The sequence below is a fragment of the Genypterus blacodes genome, unplaced genomic scaffold (assembly GCF_046128005.1).
Source record: "Genypterus blacodes isolate CSIRO-AG114 ecotype Tasmania unplaced genomic scaffold, CSIRO-AGI_Gbla_v1 ptg000154l_1, whole genome shotgun sequence".
Classification (NCBI taxonomy): Eukaryota; Metazoa; Chordata; class Actinopteri; order Ophidiiformes; family Ophidiidae; genus Genypterus; species Genypterus blacodes.
In genome coordinates this window covers 1,078,616-1,088,626 of record NW_027466956.1, presented here as the reverse complement: position 1 = coordinate 1,088,626, position 10,011 = coordinate 1,078,616, and the positions used below count along the sequence as shown (strand labels likewise).

The 10,011-nt window shown below is 38.9% G+C and overlaps 1 protein-coding gene across 1 annotated transcript; it reads left to right on the top strand.

The window, feature by feature from the left end:
• The first annotated feature begins 3,575 nt into the window (after nt 1-3,575).
• LOC143012754 (microfibril-associated glycoprotein 4-like) lies at nt 3,576-9,267 on the top strand. Its single transcript, XM_076166054.1, has 7 exons — nt 3,576-3,607; nt 4,178-4,244; nt 5,158-5,307; nt 5,970-6,008; nt 7,092-7,188; nt 7,706-7,876; nt 8,938-9,267. The coding sequence occupies exons 2-7, from the start codon at nt 4,239-4,241 to the stop codon at nt 9,192-9,194; spliced, it is 720 nt and encodes a 239-aa protein (XP_076022169.1). The 5' UTR covers nt 3,576-3,607; nt 4,178-4,238; the 3' UTR covers nt 9,195-9,267.
• The last annotated feature ends 744 nt before the right edge of the window (nt 9,268-10,011 follow it).

Here is a 10,011-nt window from a genome sequence, read left to right as displayed (position 1 = left end):
GGCTAGCCTACCTCCCTGTGGTTCAGCTCTGTCAAGCCGCAAATCATGTGCTCTGACGCACTCACCCTTCTTTTATCTACTGCATTTCATATGCATCCTTTATATTCCTGATCTTGTCCTCTCTGGGTGGTATTCTCTCTACAGTCTCTCTCTACAGTTGATGCCTTTCACACACTTATCCTAACACTAGTGACCATCATCCCGTCACTGCTGCAGGACAAGCTCTCCTAGCTTCACGTGAAGCTGGGGAAACATGTCTTGGATTCACGCACCATCAGCACTGATTCCCCTCAGGGCTGCGTTCTTTCCCCTCTGCCCTTTTCCTTGTACACCAATGACTGCAACTCCAGTCATCAGGCGGTCCAGCTCCTGAAGTTCGCGGACGACACCACCCTCATTTAGCTCATCTCTGATGAGGACGAGTCCGCCCTACAGGCGGGAAATTGACCGTCTGGTGAATTAATGCAGGCTCTAAAGACAAAGGAGATGGTTGTGGATTTCCGATTGAACGCGGCCCCACCCGCCCCTATCATTCTGTGTGGCTCCCCAGTTGTCACTGTGGAGTCCTGGGATCCATCATCCCAGGACCTCAAGTGGGAGCTCAACATCAGCTCCCTCACCAAAAAGGCCCAGCAGAGGATGTTTTTCCTGCGGCAGCTAAAGAAGTTCAGCCTGCCAAAGACAATGATGGTGCACTTCTACTACTCATTGAGTCCATCCTCACCTCCTCCATCACCTTTGGGTTTGCTACAGCCACTGCCAAGGACAAGATCAGGCTGCGTATCACCCGCTGCACAGAGAAGGTGATCGGCTGCAATCTGCCGTCCCTCCAGGACCTGTACGCCTCCTGGACCCTGAGGCGGGCAGGGAGGATTGTGGCCGACCCCTCTCACCCTGGACACAAACTGTTTGCAACCCCTCCCCTCTGGCAGGAGGCTGAGGTCCATCAGGACCAAAACCTCACGCCTCAAATCCAGCTTCTTCCCTTCTGCAGGGGGCCTCATCAACAAGGCCCGGGTCTGCCACTGACCACATAATTTCCTATGCAACGTGGACGTTTCATTTAGTTAATTTATTTAATGTTGTGTGTTTTCAATTTGATTTATTTTCTTTGCACAGTTGTTGTTTTATGTTTTATATGTTGATCGCACCAATAACCAGAAAAAATTCCTTGTAAGTGTTAACTTCATTGTCAATAAAAGCTTTTCTGATTCTGATTCTAAATTGTGGTGTCCTTTTTTTGAGTATTTGGGCATTGACTTATGCTAACCCCCAACTGACTAGAATGTGCATAAAAGATCATTTAGTCTACCAGGGTACAATCAAATTGGGTGTTGTGAGCTAATTTTATGAAACAGATGTAGACTTTTCTAACTTTGTTTGTATGCCTTAAAAATATTGATGAGTGAGGCCCATTGAGTGGAAAACCACATGCTACTTGACATGCTTTGATAAGGACAATCAAAGAGTAGATACATCACATTACCACAAACCTAACTGTCTCTGCTTTAGATGCCAAATTGGTCTAGATTTAGATGCATACACCTCAACAAAAAATAGTTTGCAACCATAGCTTGTTATCACATAAACAAGCAGAGCTAGAACCAACACGCATATCGGAGTTACCCAGAACAATATGGAGTAAATTGTTGAGATGTTTGATGAATGCAATAGTCATCAAATCAATTTCAACATCCCTTTAAACATTTGAAAGACACCTTTTGGTCACTCAAACTGAAGAAGTTAGGATGCAGGTACTGCAAAGTTAGACAGAATGTAGTTTTTCTGGTTTGTGGGAAGAATTTGTGGAGGCAAATCACAACAAGATTCAGGAGGCATTGCCTATTAACAACTTAAGGACAACTGTTGACCTTGACAGGCTGCACGCATGGTACGCCATGTATGTGTACCTTTGTTGTTGTCCAGCAGTGGTTGTTCACATTCTTGCCCAGTTTGGCACAAAGTCCGGAAGCAAGTACACTCGTGAACATGCATATTTTGTTTGTTTGTTTTTATTAGTAAGGGACCATATACAATATTAAACATGGAAGTAACCATTTGATGCATTGTACCAGAGTAAGCCTAAGACTAATTACCTCCTGCTGTCCCCTGGGAGGTCACAATAAAAACAGATAAATAAATAAAATCAGAATATCACGGTAGACAAATAAAACAAAATACATAATACAAATCACATACAATAAAATATCACACACACACAGACAAACACATTGTAAGCACCATGAGGAAAATAAAGAAGCCACTTGAAAACATTAAAACAAAATGCATATTTGAGTATTAAACAAAAAGCAAATAATACAGAGTCAAGGACAATGTATAGAATAGCTACTACGCAACAAAATAAATTATTTTACACTGCAGGCCATATTAATATTAAAATAGTGTATTAACAATATATCAATTTGAAATGAATTTGTTACACATGTTACACTATTCCGCTGAGGAAACATAGTCTAGTAGGATAACGTTTATGTTGAATAAAATTCAAAAAATTTACACATGGCATTTATTCTGAAGTTTATGAATGACAGCAAATTTATGAGCACATCCGATGCCATGCTTCAGTTTTAAAATATAGTTCTATAGTTCTATATCTCATGATCAATAAAACTTGCTAGAAACCCATCCATTCTCTTTGTATTAATATCATTAGTCATATTTACATTAGGGTTGTGGTGCAGTGACTGCAGCACTAGTGACTCACAGCAGGAACGTTGTGGTTACGAGACCAAGATCTGCGTGGGTTCCCTCCAGGCTCTCCGGCTTCCTCCCACAGTCCAAAGATATACAGGTGGTAATTTGGTAACTCCAAATTGTCCATAGATGTGAGAGTGAGAGATGTTTTTCTACTGGGGACCTGTCTAGGGTGTACCCCGCCCTTATCCGTTGACAGCTGGGATTGGCTCCAGCGACCCACGACTGGTGTAGAAGTGGTGATAGATAATGGATGGATATTTACATTACTATTATTTTTGCTGTTGCTGTGCCTCTCTGTGTGTCTCTCTCTCTCCTCTCTCTTCCTCTCTGAACTCAAACAGTCAAGGCAGATGGCCCTGCCTGAGGTGTCTTCCTGTTAAAGCGTTTTTTTATTTGCCACTGTCACCAAAGTCCTTGCTTATTGGGTTTCTTTAAATACTCCATATGTAAAGTGCCATGACAGGTTGTGATTTGGCTCTATATACGGTTTGTTAAAGTATGCCGTTGTCTTCATTACATTTACATTACATTACGATCATTTGGCAGACGCTTTTATCCAAAGCGACTTACATTACATTAACACCCTTCGCAGAGGGGGGAGCAATTTTAGGGTTCGGTGCCTTGCTCAGGGGCACCTCGGCAGGGGCTCGAACCGGCGACCCTCCGGTTCCCAAGCGGAAGCTCTACCCACTGAGCCACTGCCTCCCCGTCTTCATTATAACATTGATGCATTCATGCTATTACGTGAAGTTCAATTAAAGAGGATTGACATAGAGGAGGCAGTGTCAGTTCACAGTAGGGAGTGGCAGAGAGGAGGGGAGTGAGAGGCACACAGCGCTATAAAAGGGAGAGAGAGAGTTTACTTTAATGTTGACAGAGAAGATCCACTGTGAGTACACCTACCTTCTTTTAAATCATGAAATGGTACAGTTAAATGCTTTCAATTCATCTGTTGAGTTTAGTTTCAGAAATGAATTTTGTTTATTTTTTTCCCCATAACCATTGTTCCTGTTGGTTGATTGAGAAAAACATAAAATGTGAAAATTTGAATTATTTCATAGTTTTCTTAAATTCATGATTCACATGCTGCTATTGAGGTTGGTTGGTTTCAATGGTCTCCTTGTTTATTCTCATTTGTAGCTTTACCTTGACCATGGTTTATGGCTCAGGAAGGTAGAGCAGCCCTGGTTCAATTCCTCGCTTCTGTTGTTGTGTTGTTGAAGTGTCGCAAGACACTGAACTCCTAACTGCTTATGATGGATAATGGTTTGGCACTGAGGTCACTGTTGTAGTACAGTAACCTCAGTGCCAAACTGTAGCAGTACAGTGACCTCAGATGTACTGCTCACAGTCCATTTGCCATGGCTTTGATAATGAACTGAATGAAAGCTGAATATTGATTGAGTAACTCTTGCTGGATGTTTGGACTGTTGTATTAACCTTTGCTGTCCTCTTGTAGCAACGTCTCAGAGACATCAGTGCCCCAGAACATCCAGAAAGAACATTGCATAAACCAAACAATGCAGGTAAAATTTATAGACCATATGATCATAATGTCCTCCAGGACTGGCCCTAGATTTTGAAATTGGCCAAATCCTCAAAAAAAAGGATCACAGATAAATTTGTCTTCTGGTATTTAATTACAAATTTAACATTTCCGAGGAATTTAATATTTTAACATAGCACAGATTCAATATCACAACATAATTTGCATACAATATAAAACATAACTACATACATATTTGTGATGAAATCACAAAATACTGTGAACTTAACAGATGTAATTAAATTATTAATTTTAAAGAATAGTAAGAGACTGATTAGTAGTAGTGAAGCATACTTTACACTGCTGATGGTGAAGCCATTCATCACATATTGAAGAGCACTCAAATGATATTGCGACATGGATAATCTGGTTTTCATTAAGTATCTTGATAGTTACATTCCTCATTCTTGTTTATTCTCTTATTGTGTAGAGGGATTTGTTAGTGCCATGATTTTTGTGTAGATTGTACAACAGAAACTCAACTGACTTGATATGCTTATGTTATAGATTTCTCAATAATTTATACTTTGGCAAAATGCAGAAATGCCTAAATTGAGGTGGAGGATGCTTTCCATTGAATCATTTTTATTTCTAACACCATCTCTTTTTGGATAAATTAACACCAGTTGTTAGGGGAAACCCTGAGCGATCACTAATGTTCTTCAAAGCTGCAACTTTTCAAACATTTCCTTCCTCCTCCTTTCCTGGCACCCCAAAAAACATTTTTCCTGCCATGTTTCTGTGTTCAACGAATAGAAAACATGAATTCAAAGTTCTTCATGCACCGGCACAATAGAAACATTAAGGACAATATTATAGTACTATGATAATAATAATGATGCTCCATCTCTGTGACTGAACAGTAATACTGATGACCATTGCCTTTCTTACAGCTGGTATCAGTTATCTTCCTTGTCTTGGTACCAGTTTTTGTCCACGCCTCAGCTCAACCCAAAAACTGCTATGAGATCAAGAAGCAGGACAAGACAAGTGGCAGTGGAGTGTACACCGTATATCCCATTGGAGCCACATCTGCTATACTGGTATGCTTTATCCTCTCTTGCACATTGATAACCTCCACATATTTTACTTGTGTAGCACATTTCATAAAATTAATGTTGCGCAAAGTGTTTTTATTTTAGAGTTACACCCATCTTTATGTTGCTTATTGGCACATTAAAAAAAAAAATGCAGCTATTATGGTAGTTCGGTAGCTTCTCCTTTGACTCCTTTTCACTGTATTCTCTTTGTATTTGCATATTATGCTCTTCTTTTGCAAAAGCCACATCACAGCTGATGATTAAAGGTTAAATGACGTGAAAGTTCAAATACGCAAATATGACAAATATGCAAATAAGAAACATTTGCAAATATGCTTTAGTTGAATTAAGTTACTTGTTTAGTTTGATCATCATGACAGACCTTTCAGTTTTTCGAGAATGAGAATGAGAATGTATCTCACAGAAGTCGACCCCACAAAAAGATTGAGATGAAGCATTAAAAACAATTTAGTGTCTATGCTTAGAACTACAGGAATGTTTTAATGTTCCAAAGTGCTGCTTTAAGCTGTGTGCGCCCTCTAACCCCCACAGGACGTAATAGGATAAAGATTTGGAAACAATTCTGATTTCATAAGGGTGTGTGTGTGTGTGTGTGTGTGTGTGTGTGTGTGTGTGTGTGTGTGTGTGTCTGTGTCTGTGTGTAGGCTTACTGCGACATGGATACAGAGGGAGGAGGGTGGACGGTAAGCATCACAGTGCAACATGGCATAATGCCATTTAGTCATGTGACAATTCATCATAGGTACACTTACAGAAGCAGAAGGCAGGAAAGGGGCTACCTGCCATGATTATTTTGTTGTCAACATTGTCAGTTACGTAAACTGAACATTTAAAATCAACAAAGAATCCAAGCAATAACACCATAAAATATCATGCATGCAGTATCAGCATAAAAGAAGTCAGATCATTTCACCATATCACTGCATCTATTCAATTCTTTAGAAGTTACAGAAGCTACCATGCCACTTTTCTGAATGACAGAGAGATTGAGGGGAACTGAGAGAAACAGAGTAAAGTCTTCTCCAGGGGATGCTATTACTGGCTCATCCCCCAAAAAGTAAAAAATCATGAGTGAATCATGAGTGAATTTTTGGTGATCAATCCAAAGCAGAAACATCCACAGACAATTTGTCGCAATTGTGACCAGTCTGTGATAAAATGTTGAGACAGTACAGCATCTGAATCAGCATTTGTTTAGTGGTTCTCAGGTAATCAGTCCTGGTTCTTGTGTACCACATCCTGCATGTGTCCACTCCTAATGGGCTGAATCAGGTTAAGTAATCCAAAATATGTGTCTCTCAGACATTGATTGGTCTAACACATCAGATTTGAAAATTGAAAATCAGTGTAATAGTGTTCAGAACAACACTGCAAAGCTTGCCAATCACAAGTCAGAATTATGATATCGCCTTATTCACAAGTGTTAATATACAATAAATTGATGAAAAATTGAGATCAATTACTTGATCTAAACATTTTTTTTTAGATATCTGTATATGCCTCAGATATATTATATTTCTTATGAGCATTGTTATATACATTGTTATATTGACATATTTCATACTGCAAGGGGTGCAATACCTTTGTAAAAACGGTAAATCTGTAAATTCACACTAAAGAGATTCTTAACTGTCTTATCTTACATAAAGTATTTTAAGACATTTTAAATGAACTTTCATTATGAATTTATAGAAATGAACAAAAGCAGACACATATTATCCAGCCTGTAAATTAAACTCTTAATCTCTGCCTGTTGATTTCCCCAGGTGATTCAGAGAAGGATGGATGGCAAAATTAACTTCTACAGAGGCTGGGAAGAGTACAAAACAGGCTTTGGTAACGCTGCTGGAGAGTACTGGTTTGGTGAGAAATCATAATGTGCCAAACTCCACAAATTATTAATTTCTGTATGAACAGACTGTGCATAATGATAAGGACTTCCATAACCTCAAAATCTGTTATGTGAAGCCAGAAGCAGTGACTCCAGACTGTAACCATATTTTGTGATGAAAATAGTTTCATCCATCAGACCATCTTCACATTTTTTGCATTTTTAGTTTGAGGTGTTATTTGATGATTTCTTTAATGAATTTAATGAGAAATTGATTTGTAACAATAGTAAAAACAATCTTCTCAAGAGTGCAGGATTTAGGATTCAAATATAAGATGTCAAATGTAAATTCAATGTGGAAGGTTTTGATATATGATTTAAGACTTAAATGTAGCATTTAAAATGTACATTTAACATGAAACATTGTTCACTCCATATCGTCAATTTACAATCAAACACACAAAACACACAAAATTGTAAAAATTGTGTTTGTGTGTGTGTGTGTGTGTGTGTGTGTGTGTGTGTGTGTGTGTGTGTGTCTGTGTTTAGGTCTTGAGAACATCCATCATCTGACATATTATGCATCAAATGAGCTGAGGGTTAATGTCGAGGACTTTAAAGGAATTAAAGGGCATGCTACGTACGGAGAAATGTCGGTTGGCAATGAGTTGGACCACTACAAATTAATTGTTAAAAGTTTCAAAGGATCAACAGGAATTGGTGAGTTGGTTTTATTTAGCTGATTTCACTTTTGGATGCATTGGTTTGTATTTATTTGGTTGTATGTAAGTATTTGTAGCACACACCAACAGCGTGTGTTAACTTTTCAGAAGCAGCATTGTTGCAGATAAAATAACAGTTGGGCAGCAGCACGAGTTATTCGTTTTATATATATACATAGATATATACATGTATACCAATACTGTATATAAGTATATACAGTATATTAACCATATATACATTCATTTTATATATATGTAGATATACTTAGAGCGGTATGGTGGTTCATCGGTTAGCACTTTTTCCTCACTGCAACAAGATCCTGGGTCAGGTTTGCATGTTCTCCCCGTGTTCGCCTTGGTTTCCTTCCATCTGCAAACACATGCAGTTTAGAAACTCTAAAATTGCCCTGAGGTGTGTTTGCCTTGCGTTAGACTGGCGGCTTATCCTGTGTGTGCCCAGACTCTTGGCCCATCCTTTCCCAAAATATGGCTAGTAGCTAAAACAATACTGCACAGAGTCAAACTGTGGTCAGACAGAGCATTATGTTGCATAATCTCTAGTTAAAATAGTGAAGACAGTGGACACCTTTGAATTGAGCCAGCTGTTGTCTGGCAGATAAGATCATAATTTATTTTAGACAGACTCTTATCCAAATAGAATAGACACTCCCAATTTTGAAAAAAAGCTCTAACATTGATAAGTGTGTAAGCTTATCAATGTTTCTGTACATCCTGCTTTGAAGCCTCTGAGGCACTACTAATTTTTAGAGCAGGGCTGGTGAATGCTGGTGAAACACCCCTGTTGAGCCAATCAATGCAAAGAAAATGTGCGAGACTTTTGCTTAGACAGAAAATAAAATATTAGGCAAGCATTTTTTATGCATGTTTTAATCTAAATTTTTACGAAATCCTTCAAAAAGAACTTTTATTTGTGCAGTATTGTCTGTGTAGTCAAAAACGTATGACTCCATGCCATAAATGAATAGTGATTTCACATCACCTAGTACTAATAGTGATGTCAGCTGTCATGTTGTGATTATAGAATTTTTGCTTTTGTAGGAGACAGCCTGAGTCATCACAACAACAAGAAGTTCTCCACCTACGACAAAGACAATGATTACTCAGCGGACAACTGTGCCAAGCTGAACCTTGGAGCGTTCTGGTACAACAAATGTCACTGGACAAACCCCAACGGGATTTATCACTGGGGGTATGATCCCACTATCAAATATGTTGGAGTGACATGGTCCACCTGGAGGTCTCCTTTCTATTCCCTGAAGGCCATCACCATGATGATCCGCCCATTTAAGATATGATCTCACTCCTACAAAGATAGCTGCAATAATTACATTTGATCTTTGAATCTGAATGATTGTCTGCAGAACGATGACAATAAAAAAGAATCCTAGCAAGCAGCTGGTTGTGTTATTTTTCATATTCTTTTTTATTTTAAAATAATTTTGGTTAATGATTAATACATTGGAAAATAGATTGTTTGACCTTAAGGATGAACTGAATGGTCCATATTCAGAGCCGAGATATTGTATATGCACAAATAATTAATACCAGAACAATCCACCTATGAATTCAGTCTTCAGTCTCATTTGAGAACCATGTCTCAAGTGAGATATGAGATGTGGAGTTTCTCACAAGTACAGAGGTGTCTGCAGCTGTATCTGTGGCATTTCAAGACTGCTGATGTTCTTCATTGTCACTGTCCTGTTACTGATGCTGACTGCTGCCTGTACATCTTCCTCCTCCTCCTCACTAACCCTCCGCTGCTGCTCCTGTTGCCCCTGTCCCAACATAGTTGAAACGTGTAAAGCCTGGAGGTCCCGCCCTTAGCCCAACAATGGTAACTAATGCTGCGGGGAAGGCGTGGTTAAATCTCCAATCGGCACTCGGTGAAATGATCATGATGCATATTTTGTATTCTCGTTTATCTGACTCGATGAGATAAAAGTAAGTATTGCGAGTGATAATTTGGTCTCTAAACGGTTGATTCTGAAAATAGATCACCATTGCTCTAATTAGAATGAGAAGTTTTAAGTTTCTAATCGTTATTTTAGTGTGGGAATTCGGGATTAATTTGGCATTGAATAAACGTTCCTAATTATACTAAAGCTAGATTAT